We start from the raw sequence: 26,797 nt of genomic DNA, 5'->3' as shown, positions 1-26,797 counted from the left end.
ATGACAATTTTACTGATGTACATTGACAGTAAGGGTTTAATAAACAAAGTTGGTTCAGGAATTGTCGACCTGAGTCATAAGACTACTTTGGCCGGACTGCTTTGGTAAAAGCAGTAGTAATCTTGTGTAGTTTGTAAAAGAAGGGTGAAAAAAGTAGTTTGAAAAAGTGGTTATTGTAACTAGACTTGCATGTTGAGAGAGTTAATCTCATGTTGATAAAAAAAAATTTATAATTTTAATTTTATACCATTGGAAATTTTCATTTCAAATGGTATGAAAACCACCCATGTTATACATCACCAATGGGTGTTCGTACCTGATGACTAACGTACCTGTTACATTTTGACCCATCTTCTGTTTTCCCAACCTATCTTTGTACATATCCTCTGTGGAGACTCAACCCCATTAATTTTATTTATGAACTCACTGTATATAAAAAAATTAACAGCTTCTTTAGTTTCTCAGCAAACATTTCACCATTTTCTATCAGAAACAAATCCAGATGCAGTAGTATACAAAGTTGGGTCAAAACAGAATAATGCCATTCCTTTTTTTCTGTTTAGCCTCTGAAACCACTGTAAAGTATTACTTCTGATAATGATATACATGAATGTAAATAAAGTATAGTAAAGTGTAGTATTATTCAGTCTCAGCTCGACCATAACTAAACAGAGGAGGAGGTTGTTGAGAAAGGTGATGCGGCAAGGGGTCTCTCTTTGGCTGTGGAGAAAATGGTCGTAGTTATGGCTGGTAGATGGAAGTTGTGACCTAATGGGTTTACAGTGAGAGGGGTGCCTATTGAGCCGGTTACTTAGCCAAATACTTAGGTGTTTGGCTTGACAGAAGGCGCTCTTTTAGGTTGCACCTAGATGAGGTGCTTGTCAAGGCCGAGCGAACAGTGGCTCCAGTCCTTCAGCTTATGAGTAGGGTGGGTGGGTCGCGCAAATCTAAAAGGAAAGTACTTGTTTCTGTGGCGCAATCTGTGGTATTATACGCTCTTCCTGTATGGATTAGAGTTTTGAGGCAGAGTACGGCGGTGCAAAAATTGGAGCATCAGCATAGACTAGCTGTAGGTGTGGCTGGTGCTTATTGGACTGTGGCTAGAGAGGTGATTTTTGTGGTGGCGTCTGTTCCTCTGATGCAGTTGGCGGAGGAGACCACGGAGAGAGCCATGGGGAAAGCCAAGGGTCTTGCTTACAAGGATTTGCTAAACAAGTGGCAGCAGAGTTGGATGGTGTCAGGTCAGACAGCTGGACTAAGAGGTTGATTCCTCAGGTGGAGTTGTGGCTCAGTAGGAAATATGATAAGTTGAGCTTTGAGCTCACACAGTTTCTTACCGGCCGTGGCAGTTATGATAATGATAATAAGTATCTGCATTGGATGCATAGGTGTGCTTCTGACCAGTGCATTTATTGTGAAGAGGTAGATTATGTGGAGCATACCATATTCAGTTGTGCAAGGTGGGATTATGCCAGGTTGGAGGTGGAGCAGCTCATCGGACGATTGACCTCAGAATTGGGACATAATAAGTACTATGGTGAGCAGAATAATGCATCATAAATTCGTGGAGGAGGAAGATGATTGCGATTTGGGGTAGATTAGGGATGGGCGGAGAGCCCCATTCAGGAGGGTGGTGATGCTCTGGTGTTTTACTTTGATGAGTGAGCGGGGACTCCTGGGGTTCATAGGATGGGTAAAAAGAAAAGACCAGAGTCCTGGGTGGAGGGCCCTCTAGAGGGCCTGCCACTTAGAGGTAAGGCAATGAAGAGAAGACCCAGTCCTGGCTTACCGGGCGGTACCCTGTGGTGGGCCCAGCTTAGCTGGGCCAGGATGTCGCCTGGGAGGTTTGAGGCTATGGCATCCCTAGGACTGAGTAATGCTATCTGAGCAGGGTGGTGATCCAAAGAACACCAGTATCCACAATCTAGTATTCAAATCCATATAAAAGTAATTTACTAGGATTTGAACCTTAAAACTCTTGACTCTGAAATCAGCTGATTTGTTTAAATGACAGAACGTTTGTGTTTGGTGTACCTGGTATTACAAGTGTTAACAATGCTGAACTGATCACCATCAAAATGGCCTTATTATTAAATCAAAATATTGTTACATCCTTATCTGTAGCAATTCCTGTAGTGCTCTCCAGGTTTAGAGAATTTGTATTCCAGACATCCTATTGTCACCGAAATACATAATACAATCGCTGAGTTAATACAATCCTCACAACACACTAGCAAATTTCTACTGGATCCCTAGCCATGTGGGAATCCTGGGTAACAAATGTATGGATTCCGTTGCTAAAGATGCATGTAGCCAACTGTCTTTCTCAACCCAAGTTACAGCTACTGATTTTATTAATTCCATTAAAGATACACTTTGAAAAAGGTGGCAAGATGACTACAGCGGATATTAAACTCCAATACATAAAAGACAGTGTTACCATGGTACTCTTCATGCAAGAAAATTCACCAAGAGAAAATGGTCCTGTGTCAATCTTGATTAGGACACACCAGAGCTACTCACAGACACCTGATGTCAGCAGAGAGCGCACCACTGTGCGTTCGATGCATCTCCCACTTGACTGTGCACCACAAATTTAAATTACTGAGGGATATATGGTGTATCCTAGGAAATACAACAATGTACTAGACCGGATATTATTTCTTCTAAAAAGAATTAATATGCTTAATGAGATCTAACTTGTCAAAATTTTGGTATTTTTTGTTATTCACGTTTCATGTATTATCTTAATTGTTACATTTCTTTTACTATTTCAATTTTATCCCTATTATTTTATTAGTTTTCATCATAGTTTTAATTATGTTTTACTAATATTTTATTTGAGAACAAACCTGTTGTTATTTTGACCCATATGATAACACGAAAGTGTCGTTTTCATCCAAAAAAAAAACTGTTCTATGATAGGAGTATTTCAAGGTTATTTTTGTAATTGTACCATGGGCTTCTACATCCCAAGTTTCTACTTTTCATAATACTCATTTGTGTACTCTTTCTTTATTACCCTTATAATTACACTGATAAACAGATTTATTTCTTCCAAACATGTGTTACATGAGACCAATTTCTTTTTTAATGCTGAAAACAAATCAGAAGACCACCACTCTACATTTTTTTCCACCACTCTACATTTTTAAAAAATTGCAAAATTTTAATTTTGACGATGATGATGAATACATTTCTTTCTCTATTTTATATTGATGTGCTTAGTATATATTTTTAACTCTATTAATCAGTTGTTATCCATAAAACAATAATTTAATTCATTACTGATTTTGGTATAATCTCTTCAGTTATTGTGATACTGATTGAAGTCTTACAATGCCTAATATGTATGTAAATGATTTGGATAGTTTTTGTTAAATGTGTTGAGTTTACTATAAAATCACATAAGTAAAACATTACAATTTTAATTAAAAAAACTTTTAAATTGTACTTTTTAAAATCTGTGATAAGAACAAGTTATATTAATTCTCATATAATATAATTGTGTGGTCAACATAGAAGAATAGCAGCTAAAAGGTGCATGAAAGGCCTTGTCGTTGGTATCCCTATGGTTTGGTGTGAACCAAAAGATCATTTAAGCAATTGTTATTTCTCTTTAATTAATGTGTCTGGAATTTGTAAAAGTCAAACACACTTTACTCTATCCTTCATTGCCATTTGCACTCAGACTTGTAACTCGCAGTGAATCCATTCCGGTTCCCAAGGTTCCTGATAACTTGTTTTGTGAATTAAGAAGTGGACATTATGGAAGAAGACAATCATGATTCAGATTTTGAATTACAATCCAGTGAGCCACATCTTATATCACAAGATGAGCTAAATGACTCTGAAAGAGATTAAATTTATCAAAAAATTAAGCTTAAGTTTTAGATTATTATTTGATATCTGTGAATGGGACAGCCGAGCGAGGATTAGCATTATGTAGTAAAACAATTGAAGAAATGTGACTCTTGGTGAAAAAAAAAACATTCATGAGTTCTCATTAAACCAGAAAAAGTTTTTACCATCCATTCATATCAAACTGGGATTAATAAAAAAATTCTGTAAAAGCTACAAAGAAGGACAAAAATTCTAGTACGTAAGACAGAAATTTCCAAGAGTGAGTGAAGCCGAAATTAAAGACGGGATCTTTGTTGGCCTATAAATAAGGGATATGGTCAGAGATGAAAGTTATAACTGTGCGACTGATGTAGAACTCACTGCTTGGAGAGTATTTAAAAACACTTGCGGAAACTTTCTGGGTGTCTGTAGATCACAAAATTATCAGGATATTGTAGATAAATTCATACACAACTTTGGGATGTAATATGTCACTAAAAGTTGATTTCCTGCATTCACATTTGTATTTCTTCCTGCCAAACTTTTGGGCAGTAAATAATGAACTTGGTGAACGTTTCCACCAAGATATTTCAGTGTTGGAAAACTTTTATCAGTATCAGAAAACTTTTATGCTTGCTGATTACTGTTGGACTAATTTTGGTTGTATTTTGGCTGCCTACAAAAGACTACTGGCTAAGTTCTGTTAAGAAGTTTTAATGTAAGTATATGACATCCCATAACATTTTTAGTTATATAATTTCTACAGGCTTTCAATGTACCATTTGTATTAAACTGAGGGTGATAGAAAGATTATTTTGCAAATCTGTAATTTACACAAAAAACAGTGCGTAGAAAAAAGATATCACACTTAGAGAAACAAAAAAAAAGTATTTTTTATATCTGTAATTATAACTTTTCTTGTTGATCTTTGTCAAACTTGCTGTTCAGTTAATGAGGTTTTAAAAGTCTTAATATTTATTGATTTATAATTCTGCTGGAGTTTTATATTGTGAATAATGTATTATTTATAATTTATTTGTATTACTTAGATTTTTTTTTAAACATGGTTCTGCACATCATAATATTTCTGTTTTTTCTTTGCTACATAGATTAGGTTTATAACTCTACTATAAAATTAGTTATTAAATCAGAATGTTGATCACTTGTATGACTATCCTGAATTTTAAATTCTTGTAGTTGCACTTCTAAATTTGTTAATGAATTTTTCTAAAAAGAAAATACTTTTCAAGTAATCCTTTCTTTTATCTGTGTAAGCAATAATCCTATTTCCTGATACCTGAAACTCATATATCACATTAATACTTCTGATACATTATTATAGAACTATCAAGAATTTCATTTCTATTTGCTGTTAATATTTACCTCAAGTCAGTATTCAAATTTTCTGTTGATAAAGTAAGTAGTTTAGGAAAAGTCAACATTATACATTTAGGTTGACTACATTATATTTTAACCTTTTTTATTTACTAATGCCCTAATTATTTCATGTATGCTTTTTTAAAAATAAAATTACATTTCTTGTCATATCAGTTTACTTTGAAAACCTAGTTCTCTTTCCTGTTAAATAAACAGTCCCATTTTCTCTAATCCTTTTTCATCAAGAATTAACTTAGATTAAATTATTTATTTTCTAAGAAACGTTTTCATCATTCATTTTGATAAAATTTGGTTTATATGCTTCCTTCTACTTTTTGTATCATTGGAAATTAACTATTTTCAAGGCAGTTTCACTTTTAGGGCCAAGTTAATAAGGGAGTTACTGTAGTTATACATAAAAATTGAAAAAATAGGCTATCATTCCAAGAAATTGAATCAATTTGAATAAAATATTATTATCTATTTTGTGTATTAATTTACTTGAGGAAGCTATTTAAAATATTTTATTTTTAATCTTAGTTGTAAAAGTTTCTACTACAACATGTAAATTTTCGTAAACGAATTAACTGTCTATAAATTTATATTGTTTTTTTTTTATGTATAAAAAATTTAATCATTTTTCATTTATTTATTGAAATGAATAAATATTATAACTAAGAATAAATATTGTTTATTTACTTCTTAATAACTTTTAATATTATTAACATGCCACCAGACCTATAATAACAATATATTATTAAGATATTATAATTTTAAAATTTTTATTACAGTTGTACACTTACATACAATTTTTTAAATTGTATGGTAAATGGAGGTATAAAAAAAATGTTATTATCATGAATGACTTTTTTGTTAAATTATACCATACCATATATAATTTGTTGAAATGACTCACGTTTTATGTTTATTGTTGAGATAATTAATATTTGAAGGCAACGTTATATGAAGAAGTTATCATAATTTTTAGATGAAATTTCTAGACAAGAAAATCTTAAGATAATTTGTTTAAAAAATGTGTTAACCTTTGATACTATAATAGTTCTTCATAAACATAATCTACATTAAAAATGTATATTAATGTACATTAAGTATATTAAAACAGGTTAAAAGGAACTGAACAGCCAATGAACAGGTGAATTAAACAGATTTTTAAATGATAATACAATAAGAAAAATCTTGACAAACCTAAATTGGGAAAAGAGAAAAAATAAATCTGAACATGTAAATTTTATTTTTATACTGCTGTCTTCTTTCTTTGGATGGAGGAGAGAAAAAAATTGCCTTACTTTTCATTTGAAATCAACTCTCTTTGATTCACTTACAATCCTTATTATTATTTCTTTTTATTTAGTGTTCTTTGATTAGTAAAGGTTTATACATTACATTGTTTTATTAGAGAAAAATAGGCTACATTAATACTTTGTTTTACACTGATTCAGTCATTCCTGTAGCTGTATTTGTGTAAAGTATCTGAAGTACAGAGCATTACAATTAGAGTAGCTTCCTCTGAGAGTTGTACGATGTGTCTAAAATTATCATTTGTAAATTACTGTAATTTTGAAAGAAAAGATGGAGATATAAAACAAGTTGTAATGACCTTCTTGATTCATTGTTTTAGGTTACTTATTGTCACAAAACCCCTAAATAAAATTTTAAAGATCAGGAGAACATGAGGGTAATTGCTTCTATCCTTTTCTTTCAGTCCATTGTTGGGGAAATCATGAATGCGGTTTGTGTAGCACAGAGAAGGATCATCTTGTTGAATGATACTTTTATTTGCGAAAAGCAAATGGAAACAGTTCTATTTGGGGAAGTATTAACAGTTCAGTCAAGTCCAAGTAGTTGGTTTCACAAAAAAAGAAGAGATTCAATTATTTGCTTTTGTCCAAGTGATCACCAAACGGGGAATCTCATTCATGTGTAGTGAATTCATGTGAATTTTCTATTATCTAAATCCTGACATTGTATCTTGTGAACATCCCTCGGAAATAAACATTTTTCTCTCAGGAAATTACTATTTCAGAAAAAAACATTAGTCAATCTTACTGAGAGTATTTACGAAAGATTCATACTTCTTTAGGTTATTGACTGGATAAATCCATACAATAAAGTGCAGTAACTGGAATATATTTCCCATGAGATAATGATACTTTTTTTAAACAGATTTTTTATCAGATTTTAGTAAGAAATACATTTGTCAGCAAGTATTCTGGGACTATATAGACAATCATCTCATATTTTTTGAATGCTTTTATTACCAGGCAAAGATCTATCTGAACATTTCTTATTCAGTAGACTTCTTCTTTCTTTCAACTATTTATCCTAGCAGGGCCGGCCCTAAGTGGTGGGCATGGTAGACGACTACCTACAGCGACAAAACCACCTGAACTAGAGTGCAAAAAAATAATAAACACGACCCACAAAAAATATTTTGATTACTTGAATTTAGAAAATAATATTATTTACTATTTATTAGTACAGTAATATTATTACTGTAATAATTTTGTTTATTGTTGTAAAAATATATTAAAATTATCTCTGAAAATAATAGGTAGTAGTTTTAGTTTGTAAGTTCATTGTCGTTAGCTCATTAAAAATGTAAATTTTATTTTTCAATAAAACAGATTTCTGTAAATTTGTATTACTATTATTGTCATAATTCAATTATATCATCATTCTGGTTAACATGGTTCTTTTATAGTTGTTTTTTTTTTTTTTGAAAAATCTGAAGTTTTTTGAAGCTTGAGGGGCAGCATTTTTGGATTTGCCTATTGCGGAAAAAATGCTAGGGCTCGCTCTGATCCCAGTAACAAATATTATTTCAGTTTGGAGGAGCTTTGAAAATGTGATTATATCCTATTTATAACAGTGTCAAGGTAGCAGTTTTGCAAGCAACAACATGCACTGAACTTTACTCAAAAATATACCATTAATATCACTGTACTTTGTATGACTCGGTTACTGAGTGTGATATTCACTAGCCCTGTTGTTTTTAGAATTATTTTTGTATCATTTCACATGGCCTGTAACTATTCAGTTGTGGTAGACAATTTTTAGTTTGATTTTTTTTTAATAGTTGAATAATGGACCAATTTCTTAATTTAATTAAGAATTATTATTTATTCAATTTGTTGTAAAATGAACTATTTTATGGCTAAATAGAACCAACTTATGTATTCATTTAATTTTTTCCTTTGTCATTTTATATTTTTGTTATTTTATATTCTTTGTCAAATTGTCATTTAATATGACTACATTTGTAATGCAATTTAGAAACATATTGATTTTGTATGATTAATTTAAGTAATGTTGATTTTACAAGGTTAAGTTTTTCTGACATTTGTAACAGTTGTTTTTCTGACAGGAGTAATTTTTTCTGGGCACTAATATGAAATAATAAACATAGAAATTTTTAACTTGTACTATTATTTGAAAGTTGTATACGGAAAGATTAGTTGGATCATTGCAGATGACTTAAAACAGAGTTTTTTAATAATTTAACTAATTCATCATATGTGAAACCCTATAAAAAATGAGTGAGTAAAATTGAATTCAAGTAAATAAATTTTCAAAAGATTGCTTTCAGAAATGTGCTATGAAATTTATTAAAATAATGAATAATTGACAACAAAACTATTTTGCCGATTACCATAGGGATTTTTTTTGTAGGGGAATGAATTTGCTTAAAAAAATTTTTTAAAAATTGGATTTAATTGAAAAAATAATTATATTTATTAATTATTAATTAAACATTTTTAATTTTTAATTAATTATTATTAATTAAAAAATAATTATAAAATAATTCACATGAGGATACTGGATATTATTATTATTGTTTATGAGAATTATTTTTTATTGACGAAAAGAATTATCATAAATAGATTACTGAGTAATATCTTGTAACTGCCGCTTTTTTGTTTGATTAAGTTATGGTAATACGAGAAGGGTTATGACAAGAAGTCCTGTTTCAAGAAGAGTTATGTTATGCGACTCTTTTGTTAGAGTTATGTGGTGGACTCTTTGTATTATCAGAAGAATCCATTTAACTAAAAATGCTTCTATATCATGTTCAAATACTTGTAGCTCATGCAAATACAGGAAGAGCATGTATGTATAAAATATTTTCTTTGTGTAGAAGTAGTTAGAAGTTTTAATTGCTGAGGGTGGGAGCAACAGGACATTTTAATGGTTAATACTGCCTGTACATTTCACCATCTACAATAAAGGTTAATATCAATCATAATAATAATTGACAACACCATGAAGGTAAAATTTCAATCATTTTTTTTTCTTTTTGGTTATCTAGGAACTGGCACATTAAACGTGGCTTTGGCTGTTAGCGTTTTATCCTTATTTCTTTACACCTTAATGTATTATGTGTAAAGGTTTTATTTTGCTGGTAAAATTTTTTTGTATTTTAAGGGATATGTTATAATTTATTATTCTGTACTTTAAAATTAAAAGTTTTTTTCATTTTTATTTTCTAGGTTTTCAACTTCACGTCAAACATTGATGTGGATCCCAGACTCATTTTTCACTGCGTTACTTAGTGGAAGAATATCAAGTCTGAGAGATGAGACTGGTGCTATATTTATCGATAGAGATCCTAGATTATTTGCAATAATATTAAATTATTTAAGAACTCGTGATATTGATTTGAGATCAACAGAAATCCGTTCATTAAGGCATGAAGCTGAATATTATGGAATTACTCCTCTAGTCAAAAGATTAGTACTTTGTGAAGATCTTAATCAATCCTCATGTGGTGATGTGTTCTTCTATGGATACCTTCCTCCTCCAAGTAAGATTATCATTTCATTATTACCTTTGTTTAAATCCTAGGAGTATGTATTTACCTTCCTCCTCCAAGTAAGATTATCATTTCATTATTACCTTTGTTTAAATCCTAGGATTATGTATTTAATATACTTACATTTAAGTAAGCTATGGTTGGAAATGTATAAATGGGTTTGTTATATGAAGAATATTTAAAATTAAATTAATTTCAGGTGTTCCTGTACATGATCCAGGTCCTGGATCAGCAACAGGGAATAGTGAAGAAAGTCCAACAAGAGCAGGTCCTTCCCGACCTGAACAAACACCAGGACATGCTGCCTATTTGCCGACACCACATACTCATTCACGATCTGGACATACACATTCCCGAAATTCATCTCTTGACATGAGAATTAGTTCTCGTAGTTCTAGTGAACTTCGAAGCGGTCCTGGAAGAGGATGTCATTCAAGAGCTGCATCCCTCGATCTTAGGCACACTCGAAATTCATCAGCAGACTTAAATAAATTATTTAGGAATGATTTAGGCCTTGTATTTGGTGGAAATCCAGGTATATTTCTGTTTATTATTAAACTTTATTAGTTTTAAGTTGACATTTTAATCACTGGACCTGGCAAACTTAATAATATTGAACTAAATTTTGTTATTTCATTTAATTTTTTTTCATCTACTTTTATAGTCAGGTTTGAACAAGTGATTTTGTTACATAAGTTTTTTTAGTACAATTAGTTGTTAAGTAAGTTTATTTTTATTGTTTGTAATAATTAGACTATATAACTAACTATTAGACTATTAAAATAATATGAGATAATCATCATAAGCCCATCATAAATTTTCAACATGATTAGCTTATTTGAAAATTGATGGTCTTTACTTATAATGTTGAAATTGCTTCATGTTTTGAATGAATAAAAGTCACTAATATAATATATTGATTATGATAAATTCCTTTTCCAGGCTTCAGTTTCTCATTCAGGTAAGAATAAAACAGTAGCATTCATTTGAGCTGTTAAAATCTACACTAAATTAATTAAATTTTAAATAAAATTAATGATTTTCTGACTTACAGTGGAAAAGAACTTTATTTTCTGTTATCAAATGCCTATAATTGCCAAAGGGAATAAATAAATGCACTAGTTAAAAATGTTACTAAGCATTCAACATGATTAGATATCGTGCAACATTCTTCTGTATTTTGTATGTGATATCCGTATGTCATGGAATATCACATACAAACCAAACAGTATTTTATAAGTCTTCTTCATAATATTTCAGGCCAAATTTTAATTTATTACAGTTACACAAAATAATTGAACACGTATGTAAGTCTGAACTAAAGATACTTCAAATTTTTAAAATATTTTTTTATTGTGACCACTTTTTCAAATTTTTAGAGTATAGTTTATGATTTTCTGTATTTAAAAAAAAGTTTTTATTTTTAGTTAAGACATAATATTTTGTTTCCATATTATAGATTATTTTATTTTGTTGCTTTCTGTACTAATGAGTATTAGAAATGAGTTACATCTCAGTATGAAACATATTTTATTTCTATATAATAATATTCATTGGTCTTGTAGTAGTATCAAGTTTATTTAGTTAAATACAATAAAACTAATTTTTCTAGGCCATTAACATTAATTTTGCCCTTATGATGCCAATGAGAACTATGGTAATCAGAGACTCTGTTAAAAATCTATTGAATTGACTATATTATATTATTAAACAACAAATGTTTTCAAAAATTCATTATAAAACATTAAAATGTTAAAGTGAGTTCTACTAGTTGTTCCTTGTGCTGATTTCTGAATACATATACATCGCAAAGTAGTAAATTTAATCGGTAACAATTGTGCCCAGGAATACACAGTTGCTTAATGTCACCAAGTGATATTTTTAGTTTCATTAATAAATATTGTTACAATGTAGTCATGTAGTAAAGTGGCAAAAATATCAGAAGTTTCAAAGTGAATCTGAATTATGTAATAAACCAATTAGGTTTGTAATACATAAAGTTCATCACAACCTATAGTGAATGTATTGGTGTGCTCAGGATAGTGGTTGTTAATAAGCAATAAATTAGTGGTTGTTAATAAACAATAAATTAAGGAGTGGTGAGAGACTATGACTTCTTCTCCTGCTATATCATTCAGATAATTCTTATCGTATGTAGATATATTGTACATTTTTACATCTAGGGTTGTGTATGTAATAGTACATGCAAATAAGATTTTTGTAACGTAAGAATTAAGACCTCTCTACTTGACAAACATGTGGTCTTTTACTGATGGTACATAATTTTAACTGTGGCATTCTAACTATGTATAATAGTTTTTTTTAAAAATTAAGTCTGAATTCTTAAGTGGATATATACATTCATTTGTAGAATTTTTTGATAAGGTTGCCTGAAAATCCTCATGACTGCAATACTATATTATTATAATAGCAAAGAGAACTGGTAGAAAACCTTGAGTTTCAGATGATATATTGCAGCTGATAGATGAACGTAGAAAATATAAGAATGCTAGTGATGAAGAAAGTAAAAGGAACTATCGACAATTAAGAAATACTATAAACAGGAAGTGCAAACTAGCAAAAGAAGAGTGGATTAAAGAAAAGTGTTCAGAAGCGGAAAGAGAAATGAACATTGGTAAAATAGACGGAGTATACAGGAAAGTTAAGGAAAATTTTGGGGTACATAAATTAAAATCCAATAATATGTTAAACAAAGATGGTACACTGATTTATAATACGAAAGGTAAAGTCGATAGGTGGGTGGAATATATTGAAGAGTTATACGGAGGTTATGAATTAGAAAATAGTGTTATAGAGGAAGAAGAGGAAGTTGAAGAGGATGAAATGGGAGAAACAATACTGAGATCTGAATTTAAGAGAGCATTAAAAGATTTGAATGGCAGAAAGGCTCCTGGAATAGACAGAATACCTGTAGAATTACTGCGCAGCGCAGGTGAGGAAGCGATTGATAGATTATACAAACTGGTGTGTAATATTTATGAAAAAGAGGAAGTTCTGTCAGATTTCAAAAAAAAATGTTATAGTCATGATATCAAAGAAAGCAGGAGCAGATAAATGTGAAGAATACAGAACAGTTAGTTTAACTAGTCATGCATCAAAAATCTTAACTAGAATTATATACAGAAGAATTGAGATGAGAGTGGAAGAAGTGTTAGGAGAAGACCAATTTGGTTTCAGGAAAAGTATAGGGACAAGGGAAGCAATTTTAGGCCTCAGATTATTAGTAGAAGGAAGATTAAAGAAAAACAAACCAACATACTTGGCGTTTATAGACCTAGAAAAGGCTTTCGATAACGTAGACTGGAATAAAATGTTCCGCATTTAAAAAAAATTAGGGTTCAAATACAGAGATAGAAGAACAATTGCTAACATGTACAGGAACCAAACAGCAACAATAACAATTGAAGAACATAAGAAAGAAGCCCTAATAAGAAAGGGAGTCCGACAAAGATGTTCCCTATCTCCGTTACTTTTTAATCTTTACATGGAACTAGCAGTTAATGATGTTAAAGAACAATTTAGATTCGGAGTAACAGTACAAGGTGAAAAGATAAAGATGCTACGATTTGCTGATGATATAGTAATTCTAGCCGAGAGTAAAAAGGATTTAGAAGAAACAATGAATGGCATAGATGAAGTCCTACGCAAGAACTATCGCATGAAAATAAACAAGAACAAAACAAAAGTAATGAAATGCAGTAGAAATAACAAAGATGGACCGCTGAATGTGAAAATAGGAGGAGAAAAGATTATGGAGGTAGAAGAATTTTGTTATTTGGGAATTACTAAAGATGGACGAAGCAGGAGCGATATAAAATGCCGAATAGCACAACCTAAACGAGCCTTCAGTAAGAAATATAATTTGTTTACATCAAAAATTAATTTAACTGTCAGGAAAAGATTTTTGAAAGTGTATGTTTGGAGTGTCGCTTTATATGGAAGTGAAACTTGGACAATCGGAGTATCTGAGAAGAAAAGATTAGAAGCTTTTGAAATGTGGTGCTATAGGAGAATGTTAACAATCAGATGGGTGGATAAAGTGACAAATGAAGAGGTATTGCGGCAAATAGATGAAGAAAGAAGCATTTGGAAAAATATAGTTAAAAGAAGAGACAGACTTATAGGCCACATACTAAGGCATCCTGGAATAGTCGCTTTAATATTGGAAGGACAGGTAGAAGGGAAAAATTGTGTAGGCAGGCCACGTTTGGAGTATGTAAAACAAATTGTTGGGGATGTAGGATGTAGAGGGTATACTGAAATGAAACGACTAGCACTAGATAGGGAATCTTGGAGAGCTGCATCAAACCAGTCAAAGGACTGCAGACAAAAAAAATAATAGGAAAATGACTGAATCGTGTAACATGTTTGATTTTTTTTTTGTCTTCAGTCATTTGAATGATATAATCTATCTGATACCTTGCAGTATCGCCTGGCTTTTTCCAAGTGTATATTCTTCTATTATGATTTTTAAATTGGGTGTTGGCAATTACTAAATTATACTTCGTGCAAAACTCTATAAGTCGGCCCCCTCTTTCATTCCTTTTGCCCAGCCCGTATTCACCCACTATATTTCCTTCCTTACCTTTTCCAATGCTTGCATTCCAATCTCCAACTATTATTAAATTTTCATCTCTTTTTACGTGTTTAATTGCTTCATCAATCTCTTCGTATACACACTCTACCTCATCATCATCATGGGCGGTTGTAGTCATATAGACGTTAACAATCGTTGTCGGTTTAGGTTTTGATTTTATCCTTATTACAATGATTCTATCGCTATGCGTCTTGAAATACTCCACTCTCCTCCCTATCTTCTTGTTCATCACGAAACCTACTCCTGCCTGCCCATTATTTGACGCTGAGTTAATTACTCTATAATCACCTGACCAAAAGTCGCCTTCCTCTTCCCACCGAACCTCACTAATTCCTACTATATCCACATTTGTCCTACCCATTTACCTTTTTAAATTTTCTAGCCTACCAACCTTTTTTAAGCTTCTAACATTCCACGCTGCGACTCATAGAATGTTATTTTTTAATTTTCTGGTGACCCCTTCCTTAGTAGTCCCCACCCGGAGATCCGAACGGGGGACTATTTTACCTCTGGAATATTTTACCAAGGAAGGCGCCTCCATTATTGCTATGTGAAAATGCAGAGAGCCACATTTTCTTGGAACAAAAGCAGCTGTAGTTTTCCATTGCTTTCAGCTGCGCAGTACTCAGAGGACTGAGTGATGTTGATACGGCCGTTTAAGTCATTGTGACTCACGCCCCTAACAACTACTGAAAGAGCTGCTGCCCTCTTTCAGGAATCATTCCTTAGTCTGGCTCTCAACAGATACCTCTCCGATATGGTTGCACCTTCGGTCCAGCTACTCTGTATCCCTGAGCACTCAAGCCCCCTCACCAACGGCAAGGTCTCATGATTCATAGAGGAGGCATGTTTGATTAATTGGTAATATTTTTTTTATGGCTCATTTGCTTTAAAACATGAATATTTTTTTTTTTGTTTCTTCTCTTATCAGAAGTAAGAGCAATATTTTCAAAAAGACAGTCTGTTAATCATGTATTTACATGAATCTGCAGAAATTATTTTCTAGTAAAGAGCAGCTGATTTCAAGCAGTCAAGATACCTCCTGCAACCTCATGTGTTATTTCTTATAACAAACAAGTGTATCTCATGAAGGTATTGAAACTCATCATGATAGTACTCTGTCATGTAGCTTGTAAATACAAGAGATTGGAGAAATTACTTTACTAGATAAATATGATAATATTTTTATTATAGCAAGGCACTTGCAGAGGGGAGTAGATGTACAGCTGTAAGTAGAGAGGAAAGCACCTTGCTAGAATGACTCTGCTATGCAGTATGTACAATATGTAATGTGTAGGTACAATATTATATTGTTTTATGTTGTATATAGGAAATATAACTACCTTAACTTACAGAAATTTTACAAACTACATTGTTAATACAGACATGGGAATAAATGATTTTAGATCGTTAAGTTTTACATTATATAATTGTATCCATAAAGATGACAGTACCAATTACAGTAGATACTGGATAATTTGTGTATGATATTAATTTGTGCATCATCTGTTGTATATAAATTGGATAATTTTTTTAATTTATCATCCATCTGGTATAGAATCCTTTATTTTATGTTTTTATTGCTGATACCGTTTTCAAAACAACAAAATACATGTGAATTTTCATGAATATATTTTTGTTAACCATAAATTAAAACTCACCATATATCTCTATCTCTTTCTACTTAAAATCATTTTTCATTTGTTATTTTTTTTCCTTCTAAAGGCACATTTTTGCAAATAGATTGCATGAAGTATGATAATGATATATTATTTCAGATTACTTAAATTTGTTTTTGTTATTAATTTTCTAAAAAAATTGAATTTCAGGAAATAGCTGGGCAGATCCCCTTCGTGTACAGATAATTAAAGCTCATCATCATTGGATAGTTGTTGCTTATGCTCATTTCGTTGTCTGCTATAGGTATTCTGAAAATCTTTTTTTATTATAAGTATAGTATTAAGTAGACTGATAAAGCACAGTAACATTAAGTTAAGAGTACTTACTTTAAAAAGAGCATTTTCATATAATAGTATTCTAAATCAATTCTTTACTACTATAAAACTTATATCTGAAAATTAATTTTTTGGTAATATATCATATTGCAATTTTAAAACAATTTGCCTTCTCAGTCATGACCAGTTCTGAATTAAGCTGAAGTAACTTTATAAAGTGAAGTGTAATATTATTTAGTCAGTCGCAGTTCAGAGCTTACTTGGTGATATATATATATATATATATATATTTTTTTTTTTTACTAACTTTCAAAGAAAAGTACGATGTTACTTTCAGTCACTGGTGGGATTGAGGGGTGAAAATTAATTTTCTTTATGTTTTGATGTATGAGGAGCCGTTTACTTAATTTGGGGGGGGGGTTTCCTTTATATATATATATATATATATATATAAAGGTTATAAATAATAATCTATGTATTGTTGAGTAATCTGTTTTTTCCCTCACATATGTTTCATTCAAATTATGACATTTTATTTGAAGCAGCAACATTTTATTTTATATGAACCAACAAAATTGAAATAAAACTTCTCTTTTATTGTAGTTTAGTTTTCTTCTCTTTTTGTAAGAAATAGCATATACTTTTTTATTCATTAAGAAGCCATTTTGTTTGTTGCTTTCTTATCAGGCTCAGGATTTAATTTTCTTCAGAGGTCGGGCATTTTTTATCCTATTTTCAGAATGGAATTTCTCCTATTTAAGGTATCCTAACTGGAACTCTTGCAATATGTTCACCTCTGTTAACAAAAAACACAAATTGTGGGTGCTGATCTCTTAGGCCAATTAAATAAATATTGCCTTCTAGTAATACTGCTGAAATACCACCTTAAATAGAAACAACCCTTTTTGTCTTCACATTTTATCAAAGGTCAGCTGGACATAAACAAGCTCAACTGAATGTCTACTAAAATAAAACTGAATTAATTTTGCTGAGTCAATTATATAGATGGATTGTTTATACATTTTAAAGCAATGTTATTCTAAATATATAATAAATTATATTAATATTACACATGACTTCATCATTAAATATAATGGAAAACGTTTTTTTTAAATTTATTTCAAAGATTTTCTGACTATCGATATCAATCAGTGAATAACTTTTATAGCTTTTGTAGGCTTTTTTTTATATATTACAATGTAAATAATGCATTGTATAATAAAAATCAGTGTTGCTAAATGTTGAATAAATAAAATAAAATAAAATATTTATTTCCAAATTTAATGATATTATAATGGTTTTACAATTTCAAAATATATTAAGTTTTACTGTATCATACATCCTAGTTTGTGTATGTGTACACATGTATATTTGTGTGCATGCATATGTAGCATGCATATTTTAAAGATTTAGATTGTTTATTTTTAATACTGAAATTTATTGAAAATTGTAGGTGTAGATGGGCATGCAAGGACCTATTACCAGATATGCATGTTCAGATTACTACTCTTAGCAATTCAGTAGACTTGCATATGGTTAATTTCATAAATTATTGCATGGTTTGAATTAAATTTGTTCATATAATTTTTTTTTTTTTAAATGTAAAATTTTTATATCTGCAAAGCCCAGAAATCTGTTCATTTAATTTTTATCGTCTACCATAGCTAGGAAAAAATAAATTGATGACCATGGACCAGTAAAAATTACAATTGAATACATTTCTGAATTCCATTGATGGAAAAATTATGGTAAAAAAAATTTCCCAATTCACATTTATATGAACTTTCTTTCTATTTTTTCACTTGTAAAAGATGCCCTGAAATTCTTTCCAATTCTTTGCTAGACCCTGGCTATAAATACACACACATATAATATATATTTATATATATATATTTTGGATGACTTAATTTTTTGGATGAAATTAACATTAAAAAATAAAAAGTTCAAAGCTTGTGCATGGGAACATGAGATTTGAAAACTGTACCATATGAAAAATGCTATGCCTGATTGGAATATATTTATATAAATATAAAGAATTTAATTTAAATACATAATCATAACTATTTTTAACAGAAACATTTAGAATAGATCTTAAGCAATGTGAATTCTGCATTATACCCAGGGAATCTGTAGCACAATTAAAAAGGTGCAAAATAAGAAAAAACAAAATAATTATACAGAGTGTCCCACAAACAAACAGAGAGATTTTCAGAACACGTTCTACTGGTGAAAATAATGAAAAAAGTTTATATGAACATAGCATAGGTTTGGAAATGCTTTATTTTCAAGTTACAGCTAGCGAAATATTTTGCCAGGATTTCAGCTCTTCTAATAAAAAAAGATCTACTGTAATTTTTAGGACTCAAATTAAGAGTAAAGTTGATGGTTTCTTTTGTAATTTGAGCCAGGAAATACAATAAAACAGGTCCCAGAACTTGTAACTCCAGTAGTTTTTAAGATATCTGACATAAAATATAAAATTCAGTGTTGAAAAACAAATATTTTTTTTTAGGTTTGTAGTACAATAATTTTGTTAGATTAATAAATGAAGAAGATTTAGTGTCAAAACTTGTAGAGAATTTAATTCTGAGAAAATTAATGTAAATACAGCCAAAAAAAGTATATAAAAACTTTTAAAAATTGATTTTTTATTGAAGAAAAACAACAAAAATACACAGAAAATTGTGTTATTCTTTCAGTACTTAATAAATGTTCTTTTTAAACATTCATATATCAGAATTTATAAATGAATGGATCATTTCCAACATCGTTTTCTGTTGAAGATCAAGTAAATCATCATGTTAATGATGATTAAAAACAAAGTGTGGTGAATCCTATGATCCTATAGAAAATGTATTTCCTTTCCACCTGCAGAAGTTTCCAAATTTGTGGCCAACAGATTACCCCCAGCAGTTAAACTTGTTTCATTGGCTTCTAGAGTAGGTTGATAAGGTAAATTCAAATTTATTCACCTATGAAGCCACTTTTATAAGAAACGGAGTCTTCAATTCTAAAAGTAGTCATTTATGGAGCGAAGACAATCCACATGGTACTGTTGAAACTAGTTTCCATCATAGATTTCACATTAATGTTTGGTGTGGCATTATTTATGACAAAATTCTAGGACCATTTGTTTTCAATGAAAACCTTACAGGAGATGTATACGTTCATTTGTTGAAAAATAATTTGCCAGCTCTTTTGGAGGATGTACCTTTAGAAACAAGATTGCAAATAATTTTCCAGCATGCTAATGCCACATTTTTCTTTAGTAGCTTGAATGCTAATTTCTTAAACTGGATAGGATGTGGTGGACCAATTGATTGGCCACCACAATCACCTGATTTAAGACCACTAGATCACTTCATTTGGAGCCATTTGAAAATGGTAGTATATCAACAAAAACTTAATACTAAAGAAGAGTTTCTCACTGAAATATGAAATGCTATTGAATTTATACAAAAGAATCCTGAGATGATGTAGATAGCCATCAGAAATATTTTACATCTGGCAGAGTGCTGTGTACATTGTAAGGAGGGAATTTTAAACTATTGCTGTAACATTTTTGTTATTCTGTTACCATTTATCATTTCATGTATTTTATTTATTTTTTTTTTTGTTATATTAAAAAGAATGTTTATTAGGTACAGAAAGAATAATACAATCTTCTTACCTTTTTCATCTGTTTTGCTTCAAAACAAAAATTTTTAAAGTTTTTATATACTTTTTATTGGCTGTATTGAATTAATTTTCTCAGAATTAAATTCTGTACAAGTTTTGTTACTAAATCTTCTGCATTTATTAGTCATTTAACAAAACTGTTGTACTACAAACCTAAAATAAACTTGTTTTTATACCCTGCATTTTGTGTTTTATGTTGGATAATTTTAAAACTAGTGGAGTTACAGTTCTGAAACCTGCTTTATCCTATTTCCCAGCTTATACTCCTTAATTTGGGTCCCAAAAATTACAGTAGAGCTTGTCTTTTATTAGAATAGCTGAAATCCTGGCAAAATATTTTGCTAGCCGTAACTTGAAAACCAAGCGTTTCCAGATCTATGTTTATATGAACTTTTTTCATTATCTTCACCAGCAGAACTATCCTGAAAGTTTCTTTGTGGGACATCCTATATAACACATCACTTTTCTTCTGTAGATATTTCACAGTTTTATCAAGATTGCTAAGTAGCTTAGAATGCCTTTCTTCTTTGCACGTATTATGTGAACATTGCATAATGGCAGTTAATTGTTAAGCTGTAGATTCCATTGTTGATGAAACAGTAAATAACATTAACTTGAGGGAAAGATTCATTTATAGTATTAATTGTGATAATAAAACTAGAGATTTCATAATAAGTGAAAATGATGTTGAACTCTGTTGGGAAATAATGATAGTGTGTGCCTGTGATATGAGCATCTTGATCCTTGAAGAATCTACCTGGATATAATGTCCCTAGCAACATACTGAAAGAGATCCCTACTGCATGTTGAACATATTTGTGAGAGAAGATTGAAGATGTCTCTGGGCACGACTAATCTGGCTATCAGTGATCATAATTAACAAGTATGTCACAGCAAATTTATAGAAAGTGGATTTACTAAAAACACAAAAAAATCTTGAATATTCAAGAATAAAAACCAATATGAATCAACTTCAACTTAACCAAGGTAATATATATAAATAACATACTAATAGAGAATGTTTAACAATCAAAGTATTATAATAGACAAAATTGTTTTATGAAAGTTATTTCAATTATTGTTTAATGTTGCTGTTTTGTAGAATTAATAATAATAATAGGAAACAAGGACTTATCATGTGTTTTGTAATTTTTCTAGGTTGAAGGATTCTACAGGTTGGCAGCATGTATTCACATCTCCTCATATAGAAAGTTGTATAGAAAGGGTAGCTGTTAATGCAAAACTTGGTCAAGGAGGAGTAGGTGAAGCATCTAAAATGGTTGCTATTTCATATGCAAGTCATATCCGTTTATGGGGCATATCTGAGCATGGAGGACGGACAAATATAGGTGTGTGTATATTTAACCTAAAAGCAGATTATTAATTTATTTGTTAACAGTTACTTTTATTTTCACATTTTCTAATGATTGTCTTCAAGTTTCTTTATATGTTTTAAGTGTTAAAAACAATTTTCATAATTAAATTCAAATAAACAGTTTAGGATATTTTTGCATTATGGATGTGGGTTGGTCGCACAATGTGCTGTAATAAATAATTACTAATATTAATTAAATATTTAATATATTAAAAATGTTCAGTATTATTATTAATAAAAAATTTATTTAATAATATTTGATCAGGCTGCTTGGTTTTCTGTATAGATAAATTAATAAAAAAATAAAGATACTACTACTGCATATTTCTGCAGTTAAGACGATCTTCAGATAAGAAAGGTATAAATTTTCATCCAAGTTTTATAGTTTTAGGATATATCTGTCCTATAAGACAACTCCTAAACTATCAATGGCCTATGAATTTAGTTTAGATCGGCAATCATCATCTGGATAATAATACTGTATAGCGTATATGGAATTATGTCTTATTTACACTGATTCGGGCACAAATGACCTTGACTATTCATAAAAGCGTTGTATAGACTATTCTATTTTGTGGATATACCCTACTCTCAACTAGTAAAGAATTACGATTTGTCCGTTTTTTCCTCAGTAGCTCAGTAAACATAACTTTTAATATATATTTTGCTTTAGTATTGCTTTATTATTACAATGTAATGTCATATAACATATTTAAATAATATAATAGATTTTTTGATAAGTTGTAATAATTTTCAACATCAGTTGCGGTCAATAATTGCACATATAAAGGGATAGCTTCCTTTAGCATTGTTATTTTGTAGGTTGTATCGTGTGTTCAAATAATTTGTACTATAAGTGTAATCAGCGTAAAATTTGTAAAGTGTTGTCCTAATCATGGAACCTATGAAAAGAAGAAAATACGAAGCAAGCTTCAAGTTAAAACTTATAAAATAGGCTAAAGAATCGAACAGCTGTGCTGCAGCAAGGGCTTTTGATATAACAAAGATTTTAAGAAATTGGAGAAAGAATGAAAATGCTATTAAAAAAATGCCAATGAAAAAAATGTCCTATGAGGAAAGGAATAGCTTGCCGGCCAGATTTAGATAATGACATTACAGAATAGGTACAAGAAGAGAGGCAGAATTGTTATGTTGTTAAAAGAAATATGATTAGGGCTTATGCATTGAAGTGGGCACAGGCCAATCCAGAAAAAGGCAAAGAATTTAAATTAACAGTCGGTTGGTGAAATCGTTTCATGAACATAAAAAATCTGGTAATATGACAGAAAACAAAAATTGTGAGGAGTTAGCACAAGATCTTGACCATAGAGTCAGGAGTTTTCACAAGTTAGTTATTGGTATGAGGCAGAAATGCAACTTTCCATTATCTATGTTGGAAATGTATGGATGAAACACTGATTAAATTCGACATGATAAACAGTAGAACTGTGGAAAAAAATGACATAAAAACTGTTAAAGTAAGACGTACAGGCAATGAAAAGACCAGGTTTAGAGTTGTATTAACATACATGGCAGATGGAACAAAATTAAAACCCATGGTCATTTTCAAGAGGAAAACTACTCCTAAAATAAAATTCCCACCAGGCATTTTCGTACATTTTCATGAAAAGGATGGATGGACGAGAATGGTGTAAAATTGTGGATGGAAAATGTGTGGCAGAGGCGAACAGATGCTCTACGAAATCAAGATAGTTTGTTGGTATGGGATATGTTTTGCAGTCGCATAACTGAGAACACTAAAAATCGCTTAGCACAGAACAATACTAAGATTGCTGTTATACCATGTAGTTTAACTTTGATGCTACAACCTGTAGACAACTCTCTGAATAAACCATTCAGAGATCACATGCATCAACAATGGAATAACTGTGTGATGATTGGTGAAAATTCGTTTACAAAAGATGGAGCTATGTGGGTTATGTCACTTGATATGCTGTGTGATTTCGTGATCATATCATGGGAAAAAGTGAAAGCGGAAACAGCGAGCAAATCCTTAAAAAAATGTAGGATTTCTATTGCTATGGATGACACTGAGGACGATTTGTTATGGAGTACTGATGACAAAGCAGAAATCGACTTGCAAGTTACAGAATGAGACCCATATGACGAGCTTCTCAACAGTGAAAGTGAGGATGTACTTGAGGAGGAGCTATTTGCCTTAGATGATGAATGTGAGAATTTTGCAGGACTTACATTGGTGAGTGATTTGTTTTATTTTATAATGGTTTCAATTTATATAAATTTCAATCTAATTTTTTTGTATCTGTCCTATAAGATGACCCTGAATTTTGGGGGCTTTTTTTATGATTCAACTATTGTCTTATATGCAGAAATATATGGTAATTGTGCAGAATTCTATGATACTGACTTGTTTATATAGTACATATAAGTTCATCAAAATTTGATTAGGACTGCAAAGGAGTTATATGTTTTTATATAATTTAATTTTACTTTTCTAATTAAATATTTTTGTTTGTTGATTTGACGTTTCACTTTCACACAATACTGAATTCAAATTAAAAGAATATTTATATATATCAGTTATTTGTATCAGATTGCTTTTCATATAAAAAATTGTTTATGAATTCATGAAAATTATTTTTACAGACATAATTGGGATTAGAATTGCTGCATATAATTTTGAATAAAATAAATATAAGCTACTGATTATATATGTGAGAGTAAAGCATACAGTTCATTAGAAAATTAAGATGTCAAAATAGGAAAATCTTTGAAAACCATTGGTTTTTAAAGCAGCCAATGTTACAGCACATCATCCAATATTTGGTTAACAGCTGTTGTGTTGTATTTGTTTGTATGTGTTTATGTAGTTGTTTTGTTGTGTAATTTTGTTTGGTTTTTTAAGGTACATTTAATCTGAATGTCCGAGTAGAGTGCCTTTTTTTTATTGGAAGCCAGTTAGTAGCATTATCTCCTACTGGAAAGATTGGTGTTTGGCATGCTATGACACAGCACTGGCAGATACAAGATGTTGTTCCTATTGCTTCATTTGATACAGCTGGGTCTTTTTTACTACTAGGGTGTAATAATGGTTCTATATACTACATAGGTAAGTGGTAACGTAGGAATAATTTATACTTTGTAGATATATTTTAGTTTGAATCTCTGTTAGTTTATATTTTGCTAATTATGTCCGTTTGTGTCACAATCTTTGTTACTTTTTCCCTTTTTTATACCAAATAAGGATACAGACTAAGCACACTGACAGAGTCAGTGTGCTTAGTCTGTATCTAACCCAAAGAATATCAGAAGTAGAGGTGGAGGGAACAGTAAATAAGAGGAGTGGTACTGATTCGGGTGAAGAAGAACAATTTACTCACAAAGGGGCTGGAACAAATAATTCCAGCCAAAGGAGCATTTCAAGGCACCTTCAATGTATGCCCATCCATTCTATCCATGTTTCTTGGAGAGATTATTACTTAGAATGGGAGAAACACATTGCTGATGATTGATTTTACATTGACAAGCTTAAATATATCTTGCAACAAATTGATTTTTCGTCAGATACTAAGGAGTCACTTGAGAACAGACTTCATCTTCCTTAACAAAGCCTTGCTTGCCTATGAAATTGTGTGGCGAGAAGAGACAGACTGTTGGACTCAGACATAGTTTTTTGGGGTTTGACATGTATACTTTTTAAGAATAATTTTAATTTTGTATTCATCATTTTTATTGATTATCAATATTAGCAATTGTAAGTTAACCCCACTTCCTAAGTATATATATTGAACAGAACACGCCTCTCTTGTGAGAGCCATCTTTTAATTGTTAGATCATTTTCAATCATGATTTATATAATATATATAAGTTAAGTCTTTTCTTAATGAAGTTTCTTTTCTTTTTTTTTTAAAAAAAACTATTTTATTACACTTAATAATTATTATTTCACATATAGATATTCTTTCTGTAGTATTGAATTATTTTGGATATACTTTCCAAATACAAATTAAATAAACAATGTTATGCTTTTACATGCTAACAGAGTGAATTCTGAAAAGAGATTTTACATTACATGTTCATTGTAACATGTAAGCAAGTGTAAGACTTATGTTAGATGTTCATTGTAACAATGCAAGTACAAGACTAAAGAAAAACTATAGAAAAGACAAAGGCTTCAACATTCCAATAATAGTGCATGCATGTGCTAAATACTATATTCTAACATATATATATATATATATATATATATATATATTATATTATATTAATCCAATCAACCTAAATACAGAATTAATAAATAAAATAAAGTAGAATGACACCTACCTTATTCCATACTTAATGCAAGAGCACTTTCGCGAATTACTTCATCATTAGTTGCTCCATATATTTTTTTTTCAAATCATTCATATCAAATTACATATTAAAATTGAAATCATCCTGTACTATACTTAAGATTTAAAATTTAGAATTGTTAAAAGATTTTTTTCCAAATTAAAATCAAAAAGAAATAAAATTTTTTTTTGAAAGTAAAATTGTTTATAGCATTACTTATGATCATGATATTTTACTTTCGGCTAGGTATGTTGATGATATTTTTGTGGTCTATAATCCCGTTTAATTTTTAACATAATGAATTGAAATTGTTAAAAATAGAATAAATTACTTAGATGTTGGTATCAAAATTGATAGTAAAAATAATCAGTCCATAACTTCAGTAGATAGGAAACCAACAACCAACAAAACCACCACACACAAAGTTAATGTGTATCTGAACATGGTTATAAGAGCAATCAATTACAAAAAGTATATTAGAAATAATAAATTAAATAAAGAAATAAATATTATTAAACAAATTGTTAAGTATAATAGTTGTAATGAATCTTTAGTAGATAATATATGCAAAAAACAAATGTCAAAAATAACAATAATATATATTTATTACCAGTAAGTAACACACAAAAAATTGACAATGTATATTTAAAATATGTATATACTGATAATATTGTTGAAAACATAACAAGGTAGATAAAAATTTATTAAAACCTATATACCATATAAATAACCATTTAATAAAACATTAAAAATTTTAAACACGTACTATTTCATATGGTTTACACAATTTGTGTAGTATTTATAAA

General features: G+C 30.3%; 1 protein-coding gene across 1 annotated transcript in view; it reads left to right on the top strand.

The window, feature by feature from the left end:
- Positions 1–26,797, top strand: part of LOC142325083 (BTB/POZ domain-containing protein KCTD3) — a 60,591-nt gene that overhangs the window by 3,428 nt on the left and 30,366 nt on the right. Inside the window, exons 2-6 of the mRNA XM_075366407.1 lie at positions 9,729–10,042; positions 10,251–10,586; positions 16,499–16,592; positions 21,461–21,651; positions 24,565–24,768. Of these exons, the coding sequence (XP_075222522.1) occupies positions 9,729–10,042; positions 10,251–10,586; positions 16,499–16,592; positions 21,461–21,651; positions 24,565–24,768 (1,139 nt within the window). The remainder of the gene's footprint in view (positions 1–9,728; positions 10,043–10,250; positions 10,587–16,498; positions 16,593–21,460; positions 21,652–24,564; positions 24,769–26,797) is intronic.

Source organism: Lycorma delicatula, chromosome 5, assembly GCF_047948215.1.
Source record: "Lycorma delicatula isolate Av1 chromosome 5, ASM4794821v1, whole genome shotgun sequence".
NCBI lineage: Eukaryota > Metazoa > Arthropoda > Insecta > Hemiptera > Fulgoridae > Lycorma > Lycorma delicatula.
The sequence above is the reverse complement of the archived record's forward strand: the minus strand, read 5'-3'. Positions and strand labels throughout refer to the sequence as shown.